At 31.7% G+C, this 27,553-nt stretch overlaps 3 protein-coding genes, 1 long non-coding RNA gene and 2 other non-coding genes across 6 annotated transcripts; 5 read left to right on the top strand and 1 right to left on the bottom strand.

Annotated features, from left to right (window-relative positions):
* Positions 1-4,911: 4,911 nt before the first annotated feature.
* Positions 4,912-6,765, top strand: LOC148306648 (NADH dehydrogenase [ubiquinone] 1 beta subcomplex subunit 9-like). The gene is made up of 3 exons (XM_088264639.1): positions 4,912-5,038; positions 5,737-5,879; positions 6,508-6,765. The coding sequence occupies exons 1-3, from the start codon at positions 4,938-4,940 to the stop codon at positions 6,702-6,704; spliced, it is 441 nt and encodes a 146-aa protein (XP_088120765.1). The 5' UTR covers positions 4,912-4,937; the 3' UTR covers positions 6,705-6,765.
* Positions 6,766-9,769: 3,004 nt separating this feature from the next.
* Positions 9,770-14,638, bottom strand: LOC148306647 (derlin-1-like). The gene is made up of 5 exons (XM_088264638.1): positions 14,173-14,638; positions 13,237-13,440; positions 11,652-11,800; positions 10,994-11,104; positions 9,770-10,208 (listed from the first exon to the last, which is right to left on the bottom strand). Exons 1-5 carry the CDS (start codon positions 14,323-14,325, stop codon positions 10,070-10,072), a joined length of 756 nt encoding a protein of 251 aa, XP_088120764.1. The 5' UTR covers positions 14,326-14,638; the 3' UTR covers positions 9,770-10,069.
* A 985-nt stretch (positions 14,639-15,623) lies between these two features.
* Positions 15,624-20,664, top strand: LOC148306646 (small ribosomal subunit protein eS12-like). The gene is made up of 6 exons (XM_088264640.1): positions 15,624-15,679; positions 15,815-15,851; positions 16,175-16,309; positions 18,285-18,387; positions 20,071-20,172; positions 20,543-20,664. The coding sequence occupies exons 2-6, from the start codon at positions 15,835-15,837 to the stop codon at positions 20,603-20,605; spliced, it is 420 nt and encodes a 139-aa protein (XP_088120766.1). The 5' UTR covers positions 15,624-15,679; positions 15,815-15,834; the 3' UTR covers positions 20,606-20,664.
* Positions 20,665-22,430: 1,766 nt separating this feature from the next.
* On the top strand, positions 22,431-27,541 carry LOC148306643 (uncharacterized). Its single transcript, XR_015837967.1, has 7 exons — positions 22,431-22,577; positions 22,945-22,997; positions 24,255-24,374; positions 24,964-25,009; positions 25,462-25,514; positions 26,764-26,824; positions 27,464-27,541. It is a non-coding gene; the product is annotated as an uncharacterized LOC148306643 (long non-coding RNA).
* LOC148306645 (small nucleolar RNA snR60/Z15/Z230/Z193/J17) lies at positions 22,800-22,884 on the top strand. Its single transcript, XR_015837971.1, has one exon. It is a non-coding gene; the product is annotated as a small nucleolar RNA snR60/Z15/Z230/Z193/J17 (small nucleolar RNA).
* LOC148306644 (small nucleolar RNA snR60/Z15/Z230/Z193/J17) lies at positions 24,100-24,184 on the top strand. Its single transcript, XR_015837969.1, has one exon. It is a non-coding gene; the product is annotated as a small nucleolar RNA snR60/Z15/Z230/Z193/J17 (small nucleolar RNA).
* Positions 27,542-27,553: the final 12 nt, after the last annotated feature.

Here is a 27,553-nt window from a genome sequence, read left to right as displayed (position 1 = left end):
ATTTGTTTGCATTAAGTCAAAATCACCAATATTCAAGAATTCTTTCTACTGATAATATTACTTTTGTTTGTATTGTAAAAATATTTTGTTTAATTTTGGGATTAATCCCAACTAAGGATGTATTTTTATGCATTATTTTAATATAATATTTTTCGTGGCATTGATCGTCGCAACAAGAATGGAATCACGGTTGTGAGTGTGTAAATATTGTTTATTCTGGTTATTATTATTTTACTTTTATAATTACATACATTAATATACATTTTTATAATGGTAATAATTATTTTGGATAAAACATATAGCGCCATTGCTGTAAAACACTACCTCAAAAGCTCTTATGTGTTTCTTTTTATGTTTCTTTGTGTGTGTGTGTGTGTGTGTGTGTGTGTGTGTGTGTGTGTGTGTGTGTGTGTGTGTGTGTGTGTGTGTGTGTGTGTGTGTGTGTGTGTGTGTGTGTGTGTGTGTGTGAGTGTTTTTTTTGTTGTTGATTTTTTCTAATAAAACTGATCATTAAAAAAACGCAACCTTGTTGTCTGTAGTCTTTGATCTTTCATCGTTTCGCAATTTTCAGGATTCAGGATTTTCAGGAATGTATTTTCATCTAAAAGGAACGTATATATGTACATATTCCTCGGGTCTAATGATTAATAAGTATTAATTATGTTCTCTAATAACAAAACCAAATGTCAAACCGATTTTGAACAAACGAAAGTATAAAAAAATATTATTCCTTGTTCTAAATTAATAAACACTTAAATTGAAAAACATGGCTTCTTTTGAAATATGAAAACACAGTTATACACGATTCACGCCTGTTCAGCTCTATTAACTAACTTCTACAAAAAAATGCCCGACAATTTTAGAACAACTTTAGCTTTGATTTTTTGTTCGGAAATGATCTTATTTTCATAAAAACAAAATAACGATGCAAGTATTTCATAGTGTTCATTAAAATATTAATAATATTTACATGTTTGTGCTGTCATCGTTTAGTTACCGATAGAACCGGGATACAAGTCTCCTTGTATCTCCTTGTATGTATATATATATATGAAAATTAAATTAGATGTGTTCACATTTATTTTTTAATACACCTGCCGATGAACTGATTGATTGTTAAAAACATTACAGCGAAAAAAATATTTCAATATTCATCTGCTTAGTAATAAAAATAATAATCATGCGTCATTACCATTAGAACAAAATTTGCAAGGCCTTCTCATAACATCTCTTTCACACAACATATGGTATGTATGTCGGAGTCAGGGTGTGCAGAATAACCGGAAACTAACGTTACCGATAATGTAAATATGATGGCATTATGTTACAGCCTCAAAAATGTATTTTACTACTAAGATTATTTGTCGAAATCCCCAGAGAATAAAAATCCCCAAGTATGCGAAGATAGTCTCAAAATGCAAAACAATATGGTTTGCCATAACTCGTAGGTAAAAAAAGAGATATTTTATTTTATGAAATATTTTTCAAACCTTTAAATTATTCGTAACAACAAATACTATCAAAAGTTTAACGTTAAATATAATAAAGAGAAGTTGTATGAACTCAATCGAATAGACCTCCAATCTCTACAAAGGCTTTGCCGCAAAACGCCCTCGCACTTTTCCTTGAATTTCCTCGAACTTCTTAAATTAAATTACAAAATGACACGTAATTTACGGAGAATTAACATGAAATATATTTACACACGTACGTGTATAGGTACATAACTAGTTATTAGAGTAAAGGATTTTTCGTTGGTCTCTACAAAGTTATGCGTTACGCATGAAAATAACTTAGAAAATAGTAATTCGTATTCAGTACATGTCAATATGAAGCCATTGTATATTCGGCATTGTCCGTTATTTGAAGCTGTATTGTAGGACAAGGCGTTTCATCTTCATCTTATTTGTCATTACTTGTATGTTAGGGAGTACTCGCATATATAGAATTAACTATACGGCCAGCTGTGTATACCTTTCAAAAACTCTTTTCTTTTCAAAACCAACATATATTTTTTACTTAGTAAAAAATTAAATTTTAATTTTTATAAAGAGCAATACTTTTTATTATTTACAAAAATACTTAAATTTCATACTATTTATGTGAGCCTAAGCAGCTCATTTTAAAAAATAGGTATCAAATTGTGATGTATTGAGTTCGAACCCAGAAACTTTGACTTGAGAGTCCGTGACACTAACCATACAGACACAATTAAGTTGCGGGCTTTCGATTATGCCGCCTTAAGGTTGCTGGGGATTTTTTTCATGAATATCATTGATAAATGCCCCCTAATTTTAAAACACTATACGTTAAAAAATTGATAAACGGATTTGAGTTTTCAGTGAATTGAGTAAATTTGGAGCCGTTTACCCTAGTACGAAATATTTAATTATGTATTGTATATAGTGTCGAAAAAAATATTTTTAATTGTATATCATTACTTGGCGCCCTGGTGCCTTGGACACCTCGCCACACCAAAAGACTGGTATTGAGCAAAACAGTTTATAATGAAATAGGTTATTTCGGATATTTCGACTAGGATCCACCTTCGTAATGAAATGCTTAGTTCGTTTAGCTACGGCGCTGATGGTTCGCTTCCCAAGGGGGTGAAAAAAAACCTAAGTTATTTTTACTGTAATATTTATCTGGATTGGTACCTGAATCGCAAAACTGATCACCTTGCCCTGCCTTCATGCATACACTAACTGAGTTCAGATAGAGGTTGAATAAAAAAAATAAAGCCTTCTGCGGACATAATCGTATTCTCCTTAAATAAATAGATACAACTTGTACATGTCTCCACCTCAGTAATATAATGGTCAGCACGCTCGGCTACAATTCGGGAGGTCCCGGGTTCGATTTCCAGGGGGGGGGGGTTAAATAAAATACAAGTGGTATTTGTCTCTAATATTTGACACTAATATTTATTCAACACTGGACTGATACACGAAGCGGAAGGCTAATAACCTTTCATGTGTTAACGATCAAGAGAATACTGCGTTTATGTAATGCAGTGCCCTATGCGCCATTGGGGTGCGAATAAGGGTTTGAAGACATGTACCTCGGGTGGGATTTCATACGGAAATTAACGTTTTATCTTCTTAATGTGGATAACTTTTATTTTGTTTCTGTTCAGTTAAAAACAAATATTCATTTGAAAAAATTCGTCACTTCTACTTTCCGAGAGTATAATACGAATTCATGTGTCAAAAAATGTCGAACTCTATAGAAATATGGTCAAAAGTATAGAAAAAGTTATCTAAATTACAAATAGGGAACTTCCGATTGGAATCCCTGCTTTGTTCTTATCTTGAAACGTTTCAGAAGTTGCACATTGTTGCAGTGAGTGTGTGTTGTCTCCGAGACACTTTTAATAGCTTTGTTGCCGAGAGGAATAGCAAACAAGGGGAGGGGTGCTAGAGAAATATAGGTCAAGTACCTACCTACTATGAACATCGGTGAGCTCTATTCAAAGTCTACTACTGCATACAAACATATATACTCTTATCATACGAGTAGAGAGAACTTTTGAATGCGCTACTACTAGATGCAAATATGGTATAGTACACACATTTGTAAACATTATGCAATGTGGATCATTCTGAGTGGGGAGGTATTTTATATTTTAGAAATCCGTCAACATTCGTATACAAATAAGGGTAGTAAAATTAAAATAATATTATCGGAAATGCTGTGGTTCCGTAGTTAATGTCACCGCCTTCAAATCTAGTTTCTAGGTTCGACCCTAATTCATCTACCACTACTCGTTATCTTTATTCAAACACAGCCCACTTAGCTTTACCTGAAAAAAACATTGAATGGAAATATTTGTGCATGTATGTATATATATTTAAGATTTTATGATTGATAATATATGTTAAAATACGATGGTAAATTGCATACATTACAGTTTGTCAACACTAATTATTTTTTATATATGTATGTATATGTATGGTATACATCTTTGATCAATAAATTCAAACAATTAAAAAAATCTTGGTTTACATGTGTACAAGTTATAATTGGATTAAAACATGATTTATTTTATTTATATAATGTTAAATTATTATATTATAGCTAAAATAATTACTTTTGATTTTATTTTAGTTTATGAAATTCAGATGCCTACAATGTTTTATATGATCTTGCGCCTTGATTTACGCAACACGCGTAACATTTTAATGAGAAATTATGAATGCATTTGAATGCATAAGTAACAAAATACTATGCACTTATCGGTACGTCGCATTACGAAATTAATTCGTTCAGTACGACCAGTGATTCTCAAACAAGAATCGAAATTCCTTTTGGAAATATTTTCCAAAAGGAATTTCGATTGTACAATGTAAAATATTATTTTTCAATCAGAAAAATTCCCAAATGATTTTTAAAAATAGAAAGAGAATGCAATAAAAACATATTTTCGAATGTAAAGTATGCTAAATCAGATATTCCTCGCGATTGATAAAATTTTAACAGAAGAATGGAAGCTGATTACGCTGGAAAACTCATATGCACGGGCTCGCAATTAAAATAAAGAATACAACATTGTAGAGGTATTACTAATAGGTAACTGTTACTTATCGGTTACCCGATTGAGATGGTACTCTTTACCTATTCTCGAATATATTTCTTTCTTGATATTTCTTTCCAGTTTAAGTTTTTTATATCAAAAATTAGAGCTAGAAATACGTAATTAAAAACTAATAGGCATGATAAGCTTGAAATGATAGCATCATTAAACCGGATTAATGACTTATTTTTATGAAATCGTTATTCTTTTGACTGCGTACATAGCTAACGTACCTATAGGGGAATCGTCTGTACGGCTCTCTTTTAGCATGTATTGTCTTTGAAAGCATATGTAGCCGTTCGATAAACGTCAGAATTTCTGTGATTATCTATGGTTTTGAGTCTGGTTGAAAAAAGTATAGAAAATGGCGAAGCTCCCGATCCTCGGGTTGCGATCTCACGCACAAAAAGTTTGTTCTCTCTATAAAGAGGCCGCTCGTAATGTAGAATCCTGGGTCCCTCATAGGTAAAAATATTTATGGTGTCAAAGTAAATCTTTAATTATTCACAATGTAACCTAACCTAACAAAATGTTACATAATTTACCTGTCAATGTATCATTCAATGTTATGACTTTTGAATCGATTTTCGATAGAATCTTTGAATTAAATCCTGCACGGATTATATTTGCTTATAATTATAAGTGTTGCCAATATATTACACCCCCTAGACCTATCGACTATTACAACAAAAATTGGCATTCCAATGTCAATGTATATCAAGTCTTAATATTCTATTAAATCTAAATATTTGTAGAAAACATTATTTTACAAATGTTATACATGTTTATTTTACATTATTTTACAAATGTTATAAATGTCGTACATTGTTAACCCAAAATTCCAGATTTTTACTTTTTTCTTATTACATATTGTAAACCAAATATACATGTAATGAATTCTAAAATTGTACTAGTTCATAGATTACTAATGTTTTGAATTGAAATCACCGGATACTCCAATCTATATATTTCTTTTACATTACTTAAAGACATAAAAAAACAGTTGACTCAATTTTTTTGTCTGCGTGAATTCCTATCACGAGACCTGAGTTTTCTCACATAAACTCTTTCGCAAGAGAAAAAGGGATGTGTGAATTTCTTTTTTTTTAATAATTTTCCAGAAAATATTATAGAAATCGAAAGAATTGTATTTTATATTATAGGGATGAAATGCGTTATCAGTTAACTTTGCTTCGTGCGAGATTCGATGAAAATAAGGATGAAAAGGATATGCTTAGAGCGCATGCACTGCTACACGCAGGACAAGAAGAACTACATAAGTGGAAACATTATCAACCCAAAGTATGTAAGTACTCTTTCTATTAAGGACCGGTATTCGTTAAGTCGCAACTTTGTTTTCTCTACATCCAGGTAACATTTTATGTAATTGACTTTTTTCTTAAAACACCGTTTTTGCATTGAAAAAAAAATGTTTTCTTCGATATAATTATTTGGTTTTGAGTTGTTGAAAGGTAAGGAGTTAAAAAATATATATATATATATATATATTTTTTTTTTTTTTTTTTTTCTATAGGTTTTCTAAAAAACAAACAAATATCCAATATATATTAACCCGTTGCATCACTATTAAAGATGACATAATTTGTTCCTACAACACGCTATTTAATTTAGACCCATTTTTTTTATTACAATAACATAAAATAAAAAAATGGTAAAACATAAAAGTATAATTTTTGTTATTCGTATGCTAGATTTACTTATTCAACCAACATATATACTTATGGATGTCATTTTTATAGATAAAGTTATTATCATTCAGTTTTCATGTAAAAAAATCACTTCAAATACATACCGACAAATCGCTGGCTTAGTGAGCCAGTGACAAATTGACTTTGCCCGGCTTTGTGTTGTAATGGGTTAAACCCTGATTTTCCTTTGTACCCTACAGTTATTTTATCTTTATTTATTTTCAGTTGCATCAAGTCCTACGGGTGTAGCATACAAGAGAGATGTCTATCCTCCGGACTGGGTGTTGGATTACTGGCACCCTCTGGAGAAGGCAATGTATCCGGAATATTTTGCTCGTAGGGAACAGCGTAAGAAGGATTACGTGATTTGGTGGGAGAAACAGTACGGAAAGCCTAAACCTGAAGAAAACGACCACCATTAAACTTTATTGTTTATTATTATACCCTGTTTAAATCAAGATTAAATGTAAATATTTCATAGTCCATGCCGTATTTATATTTCTCACCTCTTCTCCTATTTTTATTATGTGGCAATTGTTAGATTTTTTTTTTAACTAATGGTTTTGTATAATTTTGAGTATTTTTGTCCATATCTATAAAAATAAAAATGTTTGTATGTTGAAAAGTAAGTATGTTCTCAAGTCTACCTATGTTATTCGCTGTTGTTTGAAATTTTGACACAACATTGCATTTGAATACGCGCTTGTTTTTATACGCTTTTTTTCTTTCTTTTCCATTTAACCAACTACAGTTAGTTTAAAAATAGAAACCAAACCATAATAATTATTTTGTAAAAAAGCATTTAAATTACAAAAATTTCCAAAATTCTGGATTGTTTTTCAATTTTTGAAGTTACTGATTTCATTAAAAAGTTTAATTTTTTTTATTTTGTCAACAATCTTTTGAAATGTCAACTTGTACATGTATGGAAAACTATTAATATTTTGTTAATGAGCAAATTTAAAAAATTACTAATTTTAAAATTTTTATATTTATGTAAAAGGAATAACCCGCAAAGCGTTTTCTTTTTAGAGGCTTGTCTGCAGGTAGGATAGTAAAAATAGGGAAGGTTAATGTGAAAAACATCCAGACTGATTGAAAATAAATCTGTCTTGAATTTATTTTGCAATCGGCGGGAATCGAACCCGCGACGCCAGTTTCGCAGTCAAGCGTCTACCCAAATACTTCACGGCACCTGTGAAAAATAAATTAAATGCCCTTTTAAAATAATAGTCAATTTTTACTTCCTTCTATAGCGCTTTATGTTGCATATGGACGAACCTAAATGTTACTCGCATCCATCATTGTACATCTTTCAGTCTTTTATATGTGAACTACACCCTACCCACCACACCCTATTATATCACAGGGAAAACACTAAACAATACAAGACGTATCGTATTGTCTTTTCTCGAGAACCATCACACAACCTAACTGTAACTGTCTTTATACAAGAGGGAAAAAACTTTTTTTACATTTTAATTAAAGACATTGTTCGTAAAACAGAAACTTAAAACTAAAATAGATAAGATTAAGAAAAACACATTTCAGAAATTTATATTTTTATTTGTATCTTAACTAGAATGTACAATAAAAGAACAAAACCAATAATTAATACAAAATATTCATTCAATTTACTGACACTCACATTTCATTCATCCCAATCAAATTAGTACGCAAGACATTACGATTGCATTATTATTTGGTCTCATTGATTTTGCTTCCCATTTTCCTAAATGTTCTTGTCTTTTATTTACATATGGAATTATTCAACGTACATATAAAGATCAACTTTAACGCATTACATAGCAACCTACGTAAACATAAACTAATTTATTTTAATTTTAACCCGAATAGAAGAAAAAAATGTATTCATTCTAAATCTAAAATCCAATAGAATTAGATGATATCTAGAATTTTCCATAACGACTTTCAATGTGTTTATTTTATTTTAATAAAAAGTTAAATTACAGGGTCATTATTTATATCAACCAGATAAAAATGAAGTCTAACTAAATATAGATGATTAGCAATGAATGCAACAATGTCTGATGTACTAATACACAACTTAAAACAATATGAAGACTGCTCTTTCAGTGCACTTCATAACAAATCACTATTCCTTTCCATATTTTGATGGTTTCTGTTAATTTTACCACAGACTGTTTACATATTGTTTGATAAAGTACTAGAAAATGTGACAATAGGACTTTAGTTTAGTTATTAAATATTTTAAAGGTTAATTTTTTATATTAAGTTATATCTCACAAGTCATGCTTAAAAAAATATACATATTAATAATTTTCCTTCTAAAAAAAAATTAATACACTACACAGTAACTCCCAGGATCTAAAAATAGAAACAGGCTGTATTTTAAATTTGTTACCTAAACCAAAATTTATCAGAAATAAAATGGATTAATTTTTTTGAAGTTTACCATAGACTAGAAAGAAAATAAGTTGTGGAAAAGTATTTCACAAAAAAAAACTGACTTTTTTATAATAATTTATCTTAACAGCCTTGAAATTATTGCTGGTGTAATTAATTTTTATTAAATGATTTAAGCTCAATCGCAAATAAAATAAAAGTCCAGGCGTGTGTATTATCTATTTCAGCCGTACACTCAAATATAAAAAAAGAATACATATATATATATATATATATATATATATATATATATATATATATATATATATATATATATATATATATATATATACATAAAATAAAATTAATAAAATCACATGAGCTGTATGCTGAAGCACAGTAACACCTTTTGTCTATTAAAAAAAATAGATTCATAATTACGAAACATTTCAAAACAGCAACAAAAAATACCTTTGGACAAGATAAGAAATTATAATATGTACCATCATAATGCATTGTTTTTTTCTTTTCATAATACAACAGAACCTCCATTATTCTGATGGTGAGATGTTAGTTCTATACAGTTTGAAACATTTGATTCTAAGATGTTGCTATGAGGCTATTCGGAGACAGAAAGAATTTGACTTAACGCATTGTTTGGCGGGGGGTTTTTTCGTCAACCCCGACTCTAATTAGGATCATATACTAATCACAAGTAACCGTAAACCCAATTCCGATCTGTATGTGTTTTGGGGTCTTGCGCTGTACCAAAAGTAAGCAAATAGAATGCCTATAAGCGTCTCCCGCTCTCTACCAACAGTATGTTAAAGACGATTTTAAACGTATCCCCAAACAATGTGTTCAGATGATTTTTGTGTCTCAAAAGTATACATGATCTGTTGGATTTAAAAGGTACAACTAAGTTTTAGTTTTAAATCAAAATCTATAATTGAAATTCTCAGAAAATAATTTTCTGCAGATATATAATTCCATATTATTACTAACATATAATATATGTTGATAATACAGTGGAACTTGTCATAACAAGCATAATTATTTTTTTGTTTAACTAGCGCGGAAGTCCTGGCTGTATGTCATGAAAAAAGGGACTTGGCGTGACTTTTTAAAACTTGTTATGCGAAATGTTGCTCGTTCAGGGATCAACTTATCTACATTTTTTTGCTCGTAATGCAAATTACTCATAAGAGGTAATGAAACTATATTTTGATAAAGTGTTAACAATTAATTTTACATTATCTGGACCATTTTTATCCCCAATTAGTCCAGATAAGATGGAGGTTCTAGTACAGTTGCCAAATCCTTGACTTGAGTGAAAATTATTACCATGCGGCGATTAGGAAGTTACCAGGAGATAATGAAGATGAGCATGTATAAGTGATGTTGTTTGCTGAGGTAGTGGTTAGTTTCCGAGGGTTTGCCCTCGACCCCAGTTATGGGTAGCTCGGAACAACATCCCCCTGCCCCCACCGGGAGCTGTCGACTGGGGAGGGACCCCGAAACCGGCGACACCACCCCTCGCATCAGGGAACCACCTCTTTCTGGAAAATTGAGCAAATTAACTTTTATTATAACAATGTTCGACAGAGAAAGGCTCAACACAAAAAGTAGTCAATAATAAAAAGGTTAAGTCAGTATTTTTTTTAAAATGAATTTACTACATTTTTTGGTGTTTAGTGTTATTCAAAGTATTATAAAAATTTTCGTAAATAAATTGTCCACTTCAAAAAGACGTTTGACTACCGTGATAGTCTCGGCTCCCGAGTCTGATTCCCAGGGTATACCCCCCTAGGGGATTTAGTTATTTTTGATGATAGTTATTTTTCATTTTTCATTAATTGATTTGGCAGTCACTTTGTGGTAATATCTATTCATTTTTAATTTAAGTTTTACTTGGTAAGTACTACTATTTCTTAAAATATATTGTGACACATGTTTCGATGTATTCCGCATCATTGTAAAACATTTTATGTATAATGTTAGAAAATGATTATCAAGATGATACAATAGATTTTAAGAAATAGTGGTTTTTACCAAGTAAAACTTAAATTAAAAAAGTAAAACTTAAATGTTTCACTCTTAATATTTTATTTAATATCACCGGTACCTGAATACACAGTATGTACGGAGTAAAAAAAAAACTATTAGGTGAAAAAAGGCTGAGAAGAAATAAAGAGGAGTAAAGTATATTCTTTGTTAAACATAGATCACCTGTCATCTAGTCATTACCAGTCTGTCATGATTTTAATCAAGACAGTAGTGGCAGTAAAAATTCTGATATTTATTTTGTCACCTAGATAGAAAGACAGAATATGTATTTACTCACAGTATAGATGGCGTGCCGATGAGTGCCGGACCTCCCATATCCTGGGGATACTTGAACATCAGGAAGAAGTACACATGGCCAACCAGGATTCCTACTAACTCCATGATACCGCTAAATAAAAAAAGATATAACAAATTAGTTCAATCTGATCACTTTACATATGAAGGGAAAAAAATAATAGGGCGTCAAGTGGAGATCTATTGATAAAAGCTTCAAGTAGCTGTTTTTTAGTAACAATTTTTTTACATATACAATATGTAATATTATTATTATTTAATTTTTATAAAAAAATCATATGTACCTTTATTATATTACGATGCTACTAGAAAGGAAATAAGTGCGATCGTTGGGTTTGATGTGAACTGCAAAGAGTTTTTATGTGGAGTAGTTTGGAAAATGCGTTTTTTGGCAACAATGCAAAAAATATCAAGCATTTGCACATTGCCTCCCGGTGGGGCCCATGCCCCACGTTGGGAAACACTGCTCTAAACCTTTCTTGGTCCAACCAGTAAATGTACAATTGAGGAATATACAAATAAATATTTTTATTTACAATAATCTCATCAAAACCTTGAAAATGACAATATAATAGAGCTAGATCTCTTTTGACGCAATGCCGTCAATTGGAATTTACGTAAAAAAATCAAAATAAGCTTACCCTCCAGAGATGACCAAGTTGAAGGCAAACAGCACCCATGGTAGATACATAGCTTTAAACCGTGTCCCAAACCAAAATGGCACGATAGAGTCCTTATTCAGCTGACACCATACATATAATATTGACAGTACCATAGGGTCCATCAAAACCTAGAATCATTGAAAAGTATATGTTTATGAATTAAAGGAATATAGCAGTCTCTCCGTGTATTTGATTTTTTGTTTAACTTGTTAACCGGGCGGGACGTATAAATATATTAAACGTTAACAATATCGGGTACGGGTAGGACATATTTATTAGATACTAGATAATCTAGATAATCCAGATTTTGTGAACAAGTATTGGACACACTCAAAATGTTGTAAATAAATTATCTGGTCAAATTATAAGCTTAATAATGAAAATGGTATTTTCTGGCGTTTCTCATGTGTGTGATTATAATCCAGGATTCGGATCTCACATACTAATATAAGAGTTTCTGCTTAATAAAAAGCTTCTTTACATCTCACCAATAGATGTCTCTAGTGAAGTTCTAATGATTCATGAACAAGGTTTCTAAATTGGTTCATATATATAGAACTTCCAAGAATTTGAGTAGTGTGGTTGTCAATAATGGGTAGAATTGGTGAATGTTACACGTGTGTAAAGTGATCACTTAAACCAGCCTATGACGGTCGTAAGCCCCGTAAATGCCCAGACTTCCATATTCTTCTTAATCTTTTATGAGATATCAAAAAATTATATGAAAATAAACATCAATGCAGTTAATCATTTTTAACAAGTCAATATATTTTACTTCAAAGTTTAAAATCCTTTGGGATTTTGTTAAGGGCAAAATTAAGCTAGTAAGATATAAAATAATGAATGATCACGTTTTTGTAAAAAATGCACTTGGACACTTTCTCCTGTATGACTACGATATGTATATTTTCCAACAACAAAAGTCATCCATACATGTCTCAAAATGAATTTAAGACACAGAGGGAATCAGCATCATTTCACTATTGAGAGTAGTGGACGTGTTCTGAGTGAGCAGTGACAGTTACATACTTACACTTACCTACCTATTTTTGTATTTTATATTATTTACTTATATTTTTCATATTTCCAACCTTTTTGTCCTAGAATACATTTTTTTAAGTATCCATCAAAATTCAATGATTCCATTTTTCTTTTGGTATTCTTTTCTATTTATATTTTATATTTGAAGCACTAACTTTGTGATTTTCCATTTTAATTAAAATGTTACTTTGTTTTAAAATCACTATAAATTTTGTATTTTCCTATGTTATTTTTATAAAAATATATACATATATATATATATATATATATATATATATATATATATATATATATATATATATATATATATATATATATATATATATATATATATATATATATATATATATATATTTCATAGTCTTTTCATTTATTTTAAGTATAAATAAGTTATATGAAATTACGTCCACTGGGCGTGACGTACTGACACATCCTAGTGAAAGAGTTTGCGCCCGTTGTATGTTGCGTAATGTAATAAAAAAGTGAACACCCCGGTTAACAGGTAAAGTAGGTAGGTACTTACCGGAATTTCTCCTATGAGCCCAACAATAACACATAGCAACCAGTTAAATAAGAGCATGAAGCAATAGTCTGCAGGTCGGCCGGCAAACAGCCCTGTCTCCAGGCGAAGGGAGTAGTTATAGAGGAAATAACAATTGATTAAGAAGTGGAAGCCCGTAGCGGGACTTATTGGGTAGTAGAATACAGCCGTTAAGGGTCGCCATATCTGAAAGAAAAGATAAAATTAAAATTTGCTCAGCTGAAATAAAATTTGCATTACAGCCCTAGCAAAAGTTCAAAAAAATATATATTGGATAAATAACTGTAATGTAATACAGGATTAATGAAAAAAATAATGAAAATCTGCAATTCATCAATTAAACCATTTTTAAAAACTGCGAATTGTTTTCTGGAGTTGGAAAGATAGAGAGAAATATTGAAAGAAGGGTGAATGTAATGAAAATTATCATCCGAACAAATGACAAAGCCTGTACGTGAAAAACTTTTCTATAAGTATGAAAAAAGGAAGAGTAATATCCAGACTAATGGAAATGATTTTTTTTTGCAATTATCCTTGCAATTGGTAGGAATCAAACCCACGACACTGATTCCGCAGACAAACATCTACTCAACTTTGCCATGGTGCCAGTCAACAAATGAGTTAGTTGCGTTACATTTACCACAAAGAATATTATCAGTTTCTATTACTATTCCAAGTAGCCACAGGGGACAGTGTAAATACCAACGGAATTACTGTTTTTAGTAGATTAAATATAAAAATATTTACTTGAACACATCAAGTAAAACAAAATTATTTTTAATTTTCGATAGCAGCCATCTATGTCCATTCCGGTGGCGGTAAAACCGTGAAATTTTCAAATAGATAAAAATGGAGCCCCACAATCGTATCAGCAATTTTTTTTTAGGTAAACACAATTTGCAATTCAAAATATCTTACCTGACATTCGTAGAAAAGAGGTTCAGAGAAGAGCATCATATAATATGGTTTAATCAGCCCGAACCTTCCGAATAAGCTGAATCCGAGGGTCAAACTCAACCACCATTTCGTAAAAAATGGGAGTCCATTAAACCAATCCTTGAGATCTGCCATGATAACTTTGTATTTGAAATTCCACCACACGCGAATTTAATTAATTAGAAATAATCATAAGTTACGAAAACTCTTCTAAAGAAACATCAATACGGCGATTTTTTCAGAGCGAAGTCCAGATAAGCTTTACACTTTGGGTAGCGGATTCCTGTAAAATATAACGTCCCCCGATAAAGCGTGTGAATTATCCCAACTAAATAACACGGGAATAAGGGCACATATTAGGGTGGGCGAATGGTACACGTGTACCACTAGAATTTGTCAAAATTCACTGAAAGTGAAAATACGTGTTTTGTTATCAATGAAGCTAGTCATGGTTCGCGAGTAGCAAAAGCATACGTCATTTTTTCTCCAAAATAAGCATAATACGCACAATTCATTAAAGATTGGTAGTACTTATTTATTAGTTACCATTAAAAAAAAACACGCACAATATGCACTCTAATACTAATTACCTAATCTTAAACGTAAATCACGAGATTTTTAATCGTGATTTTTTAAAACGTGATTTATCTAAAAACATTAGTTTTTTAAAAAGGACTAACCCTAGTCTGAACAATAATGTTGCATAGAGGCGAAACGAAGACGATCAGGCAGGCAGAACGGAGGCGGCTGCAGTCGTTTGAGATGTGGTGCTACAGGCTCATGCTGGGGATTCATTGGTCGGAACACGGAGTCTATATGCTTTTAGATAAAGCAACAATCTTTATAGAGGCTAAATGGATAGGCTACAATAAAAAACACCCAAGCCTACGAAAGGTATGTGCGAAGGCAAAAACTACAGAAGACGACTCCGCTTAACCTAAATGGACCAAATTATCACCAACTTGCGGTGTAGTCGAGTTGAAGCGACGAGCGGAGGATAGAGGTGGGTAGAGACTAACCTCGAAAGAAGCAAAAAAATCATCACACAGTTGTAACCTACGAAGAAGAACGTGATTACTTATATTAAACGTTGGAATTCAACCCAACGTTAGTAAACACCAGCCATAAAAGTCAGATCGGGTTTTAAAAAATCGTATTCAGTACCCCATAAACTATAAATTGTAAGTAAAAGTCAGAAAAGTAAATAGTTTTTCATTGCTTGTGAACCATAAAAATAATATGAACAAAACGAAACGATATGGTTAGAAAGTTCATAGATTATTTTGTACAATACCTTTTCAGTGTTATTAAAATATACTTTATCGAAACCTATATACTTAAGGTGTTTTTTAGAGGTATGGAAATTTTAATTTCTCGAAAAAAACATTCTTTATATGTAATTCAAATATTTTTTAAAGTACCTACCCCTTCTCGAAAAACTTATTTTTGCGCTGGTATCACCGCGGGTCCCTCTTTTCCGGTGTGTCAGGTAAATGTAACCTATGTTTTTCGAACTTCTTACTTTAATCTGCGGATTTTATGCTCATCCTATAGTTATGTTATGTTTGAATCCTCAATTAATCTTTTAAAAATGTACTTAAACTCTTTTGTGTCTTTATTTCAGTTCCGCCGTCATTCAAAACCATGTCCGACGTCGAAGTGTGAGTAAACTTCATGCCTTTCATAATGTCAATTGTTTATGTTAAATTCGATTTAATCTAAAAAGCAGTAGTATTTCGTATGGGAAAGTGAATAAAAATAGTTTGTGTAATGAGTTCATTGAGTTTTTCGAAGTCTCGAAGGCATCTTCATCTTGATAAACATTCATGATGACATGACAACAGGCTCCCTCATCTGATCGAACCCAAATACAAAAAAAACCCTGAAGAAGGCTGCCTGGTTACCTCTGATTTCTTTCTAGGATCAAAGGAAAATGATTTTTATATTTGTGAGGCGTGTTTTGATTGTTATAATTTGTTTTTAGTGAAGTTCCCGCGGCGCCAGTGTTGGCCGGAGGCCCACCAGACGTGAACACTGCCCTCCAAGAAGTTCTGAAGACTGCTCTGATCCATGATGGACTCGTCCATGGACTCCACCAGGCCGCTAAGGTCTTAGACAAGTAAGTTTTGAAATGTGAATCTTAAAAGTGTAAATAAACGAATATGCAGTACTTTTTAAGACATTGGATCTAGTTTGTGATTACATTTTACAAAGTTTACAAAGTGAGACAGTGAAAAAAATGTAGGGTTAATTTGAAATTGCAAACAAAAAGTTATTTATTTTATAATATCCTCTTATTAGTACATGCAAGTGCAAAATTCTCAGTGATATCATCATACAATTTTTTTTCACTTTTAACACATTTCGTCATTCGTGTCAGATCAAAATTTGTGATGCTGTAAATGAGTAGTGTCTACTCCTTTTAAATATTATCTTCGTTTTTGTTGCGGTTTTTAGGCTATTCCACAAATTTGAAAAACACAAAAATATGACAGTTTATGACAATACAATTTTTTTCATATCAATGTGAAAAATAATTGTTCCGCGCCAGGATTTGAACTCTGGTCCTCTGAAACTCAGATATATCCTTTAAGCTACCTAGACATCTACCCCCCCAAATTGTTTTACAGATTTTTCACTCCATTTTCTTTTGTAATGGACAAACCTATTTCGACAGAACCAGCAATGTATACATTTTTTTTATTTTTAATAATTTAAGGGTGTACTCTCAAATATACAATTAAGTACGTGACAGCCTGTGCGAGAAGCTTTTGTGTAGTCTGCACACAATTTCTTTATAGTATATATTAAAATTTGATTATTTTGAAATATAAAGGGTCCGCCAAATAACTTTTTTTTTTTGAAAACAGGGCGCAAAACATCGAGTGTAGCTTCGGCTGTGTGGCACGTAGCGCCGTCCTGTTGAAACCAAATGTTGCCAATATCCTCCTCTTCAATTTTTGTGAACAAAAATCCGTTCAACATGGCCCGATAACGATCGCCATTGACTGTAACGGCCACTCCTTGCTCATTTTCAAAGAAAAATGGCCCAATTATGCCTCTGGACCAAAATCCGCACCAAACAGTGACTCGTTTTGGGTGTACCGGCTTTTCAATGTATGCGTGCGGGTTTTCTGTGCCCCAAATACGACAATTTTGCTTGTTTACATACCCGCCAAGATCAAAATGAGCTTCATCCGAAAAGATGATTTTTTTGGCAAAATCGGCATCTTCTGTAAGTCGATCGCAGGCCCACTCAGCGAAGCGAAAACGCATTGGATGGTCAGTTGGCTTCAACTCCTGAACCAATTGGACTTTGTATGGCGTCATACCAAGGTCTTTATGCAAAATTCGTCTCAATGATGTCTCCGAAATGTTCAATTGTTGAGAACGACGGTGAATTGATGTTGATGGCGCTTCACGCACACTTTCTGCCACAACATCGATATTCTCGGGTGTACGCACTGTTTTTGGCTTTTCACGCTTTGGTTTATCGATGAGGATGCCAGTTTCTTTCACTTTTTTCACAAGATAACGAACATACGGAGCTGACGGTGCTTCTCTTCTTCCAAAAACCGTACGCAATTTTCGCACACATTCTGCAACATTACCATGATTTTCAAAGTAATGTCGCAATATTTCCCAGCGTTGTTCAAGCGTATACACAACCATATTCGCTCAGCGGAAGGATAAAACTAATTATCTGTCAAATCAGACATGAGCTAAGTGTTACCATTCACGAAATAAGCACTAGTTGAAAAAAAAACTTTAGATGGCGGACCCTATATATTGATTTTTTTTGAACTCCTTACCTTTCAAAAGCTCTTATTTTCAAAACCACATATTTTTTTCAGCAGAAAACTTATTTCTTCTATACAAAAACGGTCTTGTAATATACAAAAAAAAACAATTAGGTATGTTAAATGTTATCTGGGCTTTAAAAAAATTAAATTGCGGGCCAATGACTATCCTGCCTCAACAAAATGGTTAAATAAATATGTAAAATACAAATAAAAAAACCCTTGTTTGTGAAAAGACCTGTTTTATAAATACACACTTTGTCACCTATCATAGTTGAATTTCTCACTTTATAGGAGGCAAGCCGTGCTCGCAGTGCTCGCTGAGAACTGCGATGAGCCCATGTACAAGAAGCTGGTACAGGCTCTCTGCAATGAACATCAGATTCCCCTCATCAAGGTATACCCATTGTTCTATCTTATCAATACTTGAGTCCTGGCTCAAACCCTAATAACCGATTATATAATTAAAATGTAACTTTGTTTTAAAATCACTAAATATTTTATTATAACTTAATTATAATGTCCACCGGTTTCGAAGCTAACTGCTTCTTTATCCTGATTAATACAAAAACACTTTATACTGATTAATACTAAAACACTATCTACTTGACAAAATTCAAAATATTTTGACAGTTAGGGAAAAAAGCTTGGGTAGATCTCAAGTGGCTTTATTTTTTTGTGTTGATTGGCAGTCACAGTCAAAAGGCATCAGGGATGATGAGTGATTGAAAACATATTTATCAAATGAGTGATTATTTTCTATTAAGTGATTTGCAAATTCAGAATAATTGTTATTATTTAGACATAACCGACTTTATGAAACAGGCAGGAGGCTAGATAAAATTATATGTAATATGTTTACAATAAATTATTTGACTTAATTTTGTATCTCTAATAAATTTATGTAAAAACATGGTTGTCAAAACAACATGAAATTTTGTCCAGCCTCTCCATCAGTCATACAATGTTAGTTACCGCGAACATGGTCGCTGGTTATAGAATAAAAGTGTTTATAGTTGAAATTGGCTTTATTACTAAAATTAAAATGCAAGACTACCGAGCCATTTTTTTTTTCATGTAAAAAGAACCCACTCCCCATAGAAAGTTGGACATCAGTTTTTGTACTCCCTGAAAGGTTAATAATTTAGTAGGTAAAATGATTGGCAGTAGATATAAAGAAACATTTGCTTTGAGCTGACCTGTTCTAGGTAAGCTCAATGCAGAAATATCACTTTGTGTTTTTAGCCGAGTGGTTTAAATCTACTGCCCATAATAAAGCACGTGTCATAGTACCAACTGATTCTATTATGTTGATCGTTTGGTCTCCCATTAGTGCGACATTCTTTTATGTATCAATACATGTGTGGTGTGGTGATTCAAATATTATAATTACTCACCCGACATTCACTGAACTGCAGCAATAGTATGTATTTAGAAATTGCATTCAAACTACTTTGAAATAAAGGATGTAGTGATTAAAATTACTATTTTTATTTAGCATACATATGTCATATCGCTCACTCCTTTCAAGAACGTCATAAATCAAAAATTGTCAATTTTGAGTTATGCATGTTTTCAGAATGCCTAGAAAATGTACTATATCCCAGCAAAAGAGGCATATTTTTAACTTAATATTTACCCGCTACAGGGCAGAAAATGTTGTTTTTTCATTTTGATGAAAAGGTATTGTTTAATTATTTTTCAAATAAACTAAATATTTTTCAAATGGAGAAAAAACCTTCAGGTTTTACCCAAAAAGATCTGTTGGACAGTAAAAAGTTCAATAAGTGGCTTGATATTTATTTTTCACACATTGTGTTACATTTTTAAACTTTAAAAACGTTCTCCTGAAAAATCAAGTTTTTTTATTTATGACGTTCTTGAAAGGAGTGAGCGAAATGTGAGCTACATGTGCAGTCTGTTAATCAAACAATCCTCACAGATGGTGAAAAAAATTATAGTAATCTTTGCAAGAGTGTTATATTTCATATATGTTTCTTGAGATACTTGATAATATTGATCTTCGATGATTAATGATGTTTGATTTTCCTTGGAAATTATTAGAAATGTTTTGTTTCAGGTTGACAATAACAAAAAATTAGGAGAATGGGCAGGATTATGCAAAATCGACAAAGACGGCAAGGCCAGGAAAATCGTAGGATGCTCCTGCGTTGTTATCAAGGTAAGCGTTCAACCCATATTTACCAGCTTTTGCGTAATATTATCCCGAAAACTTTATATGTTTTTGAAATAATAAAACTTTTGTGTCAAATGACTTATAATAATAAATGTTTAATTACAAAAATTCAAACAGCTGGTTTATATTTCTTTTTATGTTGAAGGAAAGGAATATGGAATTTGTCAACATCTAAAACTGTAATTTTTTCAACCAACAATTAATTTTTTTTTTTCATGTAAAAAGAACATGTTGTATTGACCCATCAGAGTCACTCCTGCTTGCATAGTCATCAAAGAGTTTTTAAATTAGCGATTTCACCAAGTTAATAAATCAATCAGTCAATCAATCATAAATAATTTTTTTTTCGTTACAGGACTTTGGTGAAGAGACCCCAGCCCTGGATGTCCTGAAGGATTACCTCAAGGCTTCCAGCTAGGCTTAATGTAGATTTATTTCTATTTTACAACTAAAATAAACAAAAAAACTCATAAAACACCGCTGCAGTTTTATTTATTATGAATACATCTCCCAAATTTGATTACATCAATGCATTATGTGATTAGTCCTGCGCTTCAGGTTTTAGGATATACAGATAATGTGAGTAAAGGTGCTTAGGTAAAGGAAATTATTGCTGTATGTAAAGGAAAAAGAGAAGGAAATATATTGTTACGGCGCAATAATTCTAACAACTATGACCCCAAGCGCCCGCTAGGAGCGGGGCCGGGGGGTACGCGGGGAATGTTTATGTTACTAAGCCCAACCCTTAGGAGATTGACACAAAGGAGGCTGCACACACTTGTCCTTATACTGTCATAGTGACCTGTTGAATAAACTGATAGCATCCTAATTACGAGTTATTATTATCGATACCCGACCCTGTAATAATATTATCATTTCATGAAGTTGATACATGCACTCATAAGTTTGTGCAAGATGAAAAAGCTACCATATCTACTATAAATAGGTCCAAATAATTTGAATTACTTCATGCATTATTTGAATTACAAAATTATCTGTCAAGTAAAATAAGTATTAACAGAAGCTGAGAAAAAGGATACTGTTTGTACAATTCAAATAATCACTTGCTTTATAATCCAAACAGTTAATATATATAGTAAATTTTATGTCAGGTGAACATCCGAAATAATATGAACTTAAAAATAATGTGTAAATATTATCCGCCTCCATAGTGTAGTGGTTAGTGCGTGAGGTTACCATGCTAGAGGTCCTGGGTTCGATTCCCAAGAGGGTCAAAATAAATGTTAGTGATTTTTCAGTATAATATTTATTTAATATGACACTGGACTTGTACCTTAAGCGGAAGGTTTGCCCCTTGCGCCCTTGAGGTAGTATTATACGAAAATGGTGCCACATAAATTATCCAAATTTATTATTTGTTATTATTATTAAGGCTGATCACCTTTTCTTTGTGTATTTAACAATCAAGAAAAAAGTGATTCTATACAATGCAGTGCCCTATGCACCATCGGGTGAGGATAAGAGTTAGAACGAGAAGAAGGGTGGTTAATGTTCGTAAAGCTTCATAATTATCAATTTGTGAATATTGCAGTAGTTAAAAATAATCATTTTTTATAATGTAGACAATATTAAAGTAATATTAATAACACAACTCAAGATATTTATTTTAGAAAAAGACTACCCCTGTAAAATTGGGTTTTGGTGTGTACAGTAATTTTATGGGATATTGTCTGAGTATAAAAATAATGCTGTATTATTGTGATGCAGTGCCTTTGCAATTTATGATGTGGGTAAATCAAAAGAATGAGCATGTACCGTATATTAAATTTTTATTTTCTGTAAAATTTTAATCCATACCTATAGACTTAAAACGTTACATATTCTCTACCCCTGTACTATAAACAATACCACTATCGGATTAAAGAATTTATTGATCCCACATTACTGTTTTGAACGTATAGCTTGATAATTATATAAAAGCAAATGAATATGAAAGGAAAATTATATTATTTCAACCGAAAAAAATAAAAAGGTATTAATTTTTTTAAATATAACAAAAAAAAAACAAATTACTTTTCGGAGTGTCAAAATATATATCAAAATTTTTATTCTCCAATCTCGAAACCGAAATATGAATAAAAAAACTCGAAGGTACCATGGTTCATAAAGGGGGAGACAATGGTTAGGTAACTACTTTAGCAAAACTTGGTAAAATAATTTATTTATAAAGGCAATATTTCCGTTCGTTTTGTCTATGATAAAATCCTTGTTTCCTTTTCCGCCAGGCTTCAAATTTAATTGAAAATTATTTCGAAGGGCTTGGTGGCCGACGGGATCGGGTTTCGTGTTTCATTTGATTTCGAAACAGCAGCCTTGCAGGATGGACTTCTGCGATTTCCAATATTCAACACAATTCAAACAAATGCTGAGTAAGTTTCGTACACTATAAATCGCTAATTCCATTTAGATTTTCGAATTATATATTTTTTGAGGTTACCGGTAATTCAACTTTTCATCTGCCACGTGTTTCACTCCGTGCTTTTATCGCACTTATTATAATGAATGTATTCCTAATGTTTAATGTAAGCTGCTTAGGCGTTTAATTAGTGAAAACAATTTCCCGAGCTGTTACACCAATAATTCTATATTATGCGTTTTTATGATGATTTCATAGTTCAACTGAATTTGTATTGATGACAATTCGACAATGTCTTTCGTCCCTATCTGAGATAAAGAAAATTGAATTAACAGTTACATTATTTAAATATCGTGTATTAATAAAGTTAAATTTTTCAGAGGATTATCACGTGTCTGTGATGTGATCTCCGGAACACGGTGGCACCATTGAGGTAAAAATAATCATACTATAATAAATGTGACGTATGTAAAATCTAGCATTTATAATCTGAATTCTCTCCTTCCTATAAAATAAGTTAGCTAATCTAATGTGTAAAGGCAACTAGCCATAACTCAAGTTGCGGCTGTTTAGCGTAACACGGCTCAAAGCATTTTTATAATTAGCCTCTATCATATAAAATCACAGATTTTGCTCTATCTCTTTCCTTTACCGAGATATTCATTATCCAAAAAGCCGCAAAATTGTATTAAATTGATATATCGCTCACTCCTTTCAAGAACGTCATAAATCAAAATACTTGATTTTTCAGGAGAACGTTTTTAAAGTGTAAAAATATAATACAATGTATTAAAAATAAACATCAAGCCATTTATTGAACTTTTTACTGAGCAACAGATCTTTTTAGGTAAAACCTGAAGGTTCTTTTCCAATCTGAAAAATATTTATAATGTTTAAAAAAATAATTAAACAATACCTTTTCTTCAAAATGCAAAAACAACACTTTCTGCCCTGTAGCGGGTAAATATTAAGTTAAAAATATGCCACTTTTGCTGTAGTATAGTACATTTTCTGGGCATTCCGAAAACATGCACAACTGAAAATTGACGATTTTTGATTTATGACGTTCTTGAAAGGAGTGAGCGATATGTGTTGGCAAAAAGGATCATTTTAAGTTAACTTCAAACTTGTTTAACTCAAAACCGCCTCCGTGGTATAATGGTCAGCACGCTCGGCTACCGTTCCGAAGGTCCCGGGTTCGATTTCGTGATTCTTTCACTCTAATATTTAATCAATATTACCCTGGACTGGTACCTGAAGCGGAGGGCTGATCACCTTTCCTTTATGTGTTAACGATCAAGATAACACTGTGTTTATATGATGCAGTGCCCTATGCACCATTGGGGTGCGGATAAGGGTTAGAATATACGAATCTCAAAACTACTGTTTTTAACTTGCGGTTATTTGCCTTTGCACATTAGTAATGGAGCCCTCTATTGCAGTCTGATTAGTAATTCACACTTGGCGAGTTTATTTCTGATTCTCGGTGTTGCCAAAAATGAAATTTTAAGTATTGATGATTATTTTTTTTTACAAGACTTTAATGATGATTTCATAGTTCAACTGAATTTGTATTGATGACAATTCGACAATGTCTTTCGTCCCTATCTGATGAAGCACAATATATATTTATTTGAACTACAATCATGATTGTCAGCCGGGTTTTAACAATATTTTATTACATCCGCAGGTGACCAAAATCTCACTATTGGTAGGAATGGATGAAGCACTTTACATCTACATACGGAAATCATGATGAAATGCATTTTAAATATTACATTTAAAATTTCTCATGGAAGATGGGCAGTATGTGAGTATAAATTTAGTTAGTTATTTAATCCTTCGACATAGTATCATATATTATACGAGAGGGATCCAATTTAAAAAGTTTTTATCCCATTGATATTTTGAGACTGTTGCAGTCTTCCATTCTATCCTAATTACGATTAAGTCTTGTAACAAAATATGGGGCCCATTTGTCGTTGTAATCAATGAATTATATTTTAAAAATCTAATTGCTTTTCTCTTATCTGCAATAAAGGTGTAAAAAGCGGTATGTTGGACTATTTGTGTTATTTTAATTGTATGTTCAACAAAGACGCATATCCGCATTTGGACACCAGGCTTCCAATTTATTGAAAATTGTTATTTTTAAATAGAAACTAAATATAATAAACCAAATGTATTTTGTTGGATATAATGTTTAAAAGCATTACACAATAAAAAAAATTCATGGCGTAATATATATTATTCGTGGTTGATATTTAAATGATGATTCGAAAAGTAGTGGACCGAAAACAGAAATGTTGGAAAAGAAAATATCTGATTGAAAAAGAAAAATGTTGCCTAAGGTCATTTTATGTGGATATTATGTTAACAGTTTACATCTTTTTTCTCAGGAAGAATAGCTGCAAGAAGCAGGCGGATCATGGAGTAAATTTATCGGTAATTAAATTTTAACTTTGTTTAAATAATTGATCATAAAACCTCAATTATAATATCTTCAATGATGACATCACAACAGGCTCCCTCATCTGATCGAACCCAATTAAAAAAACAATGAAGACAAAGCCTGGTTACGTCTGAAATACAGTGGAACCTCTCATAACGAGCATAATTCGTTCCAGGATCTTACTCATTAAGCGAAACATTTTTTGTTTTGAATAGTGCGGAAGTCCCAGTTGACGAGTGAATGTCGGGAAAAAGAGACTTGCCTTTTCTCTGTAACTCGTTATGTGAAATGTCGCTTATTAAGGGAGCAACTTTTTCACATTTTTTTCATCATTATGCGAATTACTCATAATGAGAATTTCCACTGTACTTGATACTAAACCTTATATGCATGAATAACAACAAAGCTTAAAGTTTTTTCTCATTTGTTTTGTTATTTCCTTCAGGTATTATTCAATCATATGGGTTCCTAGTGGCAGATGCATCAAAATCTCAAAAAGTAAGTATGTCCTATTAAAATTTCATTTACAAAGGGCTATCCCTAAAGGGTTAAATCTATTAATCGCTAGTGATGTGATGAATCAATTAAAAATAATTATTTTTCGTTTGAAGAATTATTGGATTGTTAAGAGTTATTGATTCATTAACTCGATGCACAAAGTTAGTTATTGAAGTTAAAATTAGAAGTTGGTATTTAATTTAAAACAGTCCAAACAGTATTTTTTTCTTTTTTGGTGTCCTTGTTAGTTGCTATTTTGTTTCTTTATTCTGTAAATAAAATTAAAAAAATGGATGTGACGTGTTTATTAGTTTTATTTTTACTAAGCTTCCACCCGTAGTATAAGATAAATAAAATTCACTGGCTTAATTTATCAAATTAACTTTTGGTCACAGTTGCAATCTAACGGTAACTTTTTGTTTTTTGAAAAAAGGCGAATGTATTTATTCTATTCATCTTAATAATGACATCAAGTTATTTTTATAATTAAGGTGAAATGATTATCAATCATTTGATGAGTTGAATTGAATCAGAATCACACTGATAATGTTTGGCATTGGTTTTTAGAAATAAATTTCAATAAAACTACAACCATTTTTTTTAAAGAGCGAATGACAGAAAGAGTAGATATCGCTCACTCCTTTCAAGAACGTCATAAATCAAAATACTTGATTTTTCAGGAGAACGATTTTAAAGTTTAAAAATATAATACAATGTATTCAAAATAAATATGAAGCCACTTATTGATTTTTTTACTGTGCAACAGATCTTTTTAGGTAAAACCTGAAGGTTTTTTCTCCATTTGAAAAATATTTAGTATATTTAAAAAAATCATTAAACAATACCTTTTCTTCAAAATGCAAAAACAACATTTTCTGCCCTGTAGCGGGTAAATATTAAGTTTAAAATATGCATTTTTGCTGGTATATAGTACATTTTCTGGGCATTCCGAAAACATGCACAACTCAAAATTCACGATTTTTGATTTATGACGTTCTTGAAAGGAGTGAGCGATATATTAACCGTTTTCACTCCCCGCTTTTTTTCTTTGAATTGGAAGAGGCAAGGAAATCTTTTGTTAGTGTTAAATGTTTTTGATATCGTGATGACATGCTAACAGGCTCCCTCATCTGATCGAACCCAAAATTAATATTTTGAAGAGAATGCCTGGTTGCATCTGATCTGAACCATGTCTATTTTTTCTTCAATTATTGTCCTTTCATATTCTAACAGCTATTTTTTTTGACAGGGTTCTCTACATTGTAATTTACCATCACCTGAATTGGATTCAGAATCAATAAACTTAACAGGTAATATAATAATAATCGTAAAAATATCTCTTCACTTTCTACGTATTTATGTAAATTTCCCATTTTGTTCATTTGTAGGTATTAATAGGGATATAAAATTTAAAAAATATGCATGTATTTATATTTTTGTAGACCTGTGTACATATCACAATGTACTGTGAAAAACTTCCCAAATCAATTTATCATACTGGAAGTAAAATATTTGATAATTTTACAGGATTTGTAAACTTGCTCTGCAAATTTAATTATATATTGCTCCAATATTCTTATTCAAGGTTTAAAACTTTCACAGATTTTATTTTATATTTTGAAATTTTAGTTAGCGCAATCGGGTCTTTTCACAAATAAGGTGTTTTAAATTTATGGAGCATTTGAAATGTATATAAAAAATTAAATTATGTACTGCACATTGAAATGTCCACATCCCGGTAAAGCCTAAGTTTAATTTTGTCAATGTTGGCTCTCGCTTTGTCATTGATGCAGTGTATTTTGTGATGAGTTTATAACAGGCTCCCTCTTCTGATCGAACCCAAAATATAACTCGTGAAGATGACGCCTGGTGACCTCTGATCTAATAACACCTGTGTATTTTATTTATCGTTAAAATTATGATACTCAATCTTTGTTTGTTTTTTACAGGCTGACTTGTGATTCCTCATGGCAGTATTCAACAATTGACAATAAATATGTATTTTTTTTTGGGAAATAAATATGTTTATGAAATAAAAA

Source organism: Brachycentrus maculatus, unplaced genomic scaffold (assembly GCF_059751285.1).
Source record: "Brachycentrus maculatus isolate JH-2025_06_01 unplaced genomic scaffold, ASM5975128v1 h1tg000234l, whole genome shotgun sequence".
NCBI lineage: Eukaryota > Metazoa > Arthropoda > Insecta > Trichoptera > Brachycentridae > Brachycentrus > Brachycentrus maculatus.
This window is presented reverse-complemented; position numbering and strand designations above follow the sequence as displayed.

Coding starts and splice junctions, on each gene's coding strand:
- LOC148306647 (XM_088264638.1), bottom strand. CDS start 14,325: ATGGCAGATCTCAAGGATTGGTTTAATGGACTCCCATTTTTTACGAAA. Junction 13,441..14,172: donor CTCTTTTCTACGAATGTCAG/GTAAGATATTTT, acceptor CTTTTCTTTCAG/ATATGGCGACCCTTAACGGC. Junction 11,105..11,651: donor AACTTGGTCATCTCTGGAGG/GTAAGCTTATTT, acceptor TTTTTTATTTAG/CGGTATCATGGAGTTAGTAG.
- LOC148306646 (XM_088264640.1), top strand. Junction 16,310..18,284: donor GCCGCTAAGGTCTTAGACAA/GTAAGTTTTGAA, acceptor CTCACTTTATAG/GAGGCAAGCCGTGCTCGCAG. Junction 20,173..20,542: donor GCTCCTGCGTTGTTATCAAG/GTAAGCGTTCAA, acceptor TTTTCGTTACAG/GACTTTGGTGAAGAGACCCC.
- LOC148306648 (XM_088264639.1), top strand. CDS start 4,938: ATGGCGAAGCTCCCGATCCTCGGGTTGCGATCTCACGCACAAAAAGTT. Junction 5,039..5,736: donor GAATCCTGGGTCCCTCATAG/GTAAAAATATTT, acceptor TTTATATTATAG/GGATGAAATGCGTTATCAGT. Junction 5,880..6,507: donor ACATTATCAACCCAAAGTAT/GTAAGTACTCTT, acceptor ATTTATTTTCAG/TTGCATCAAGTCCTACGGGT.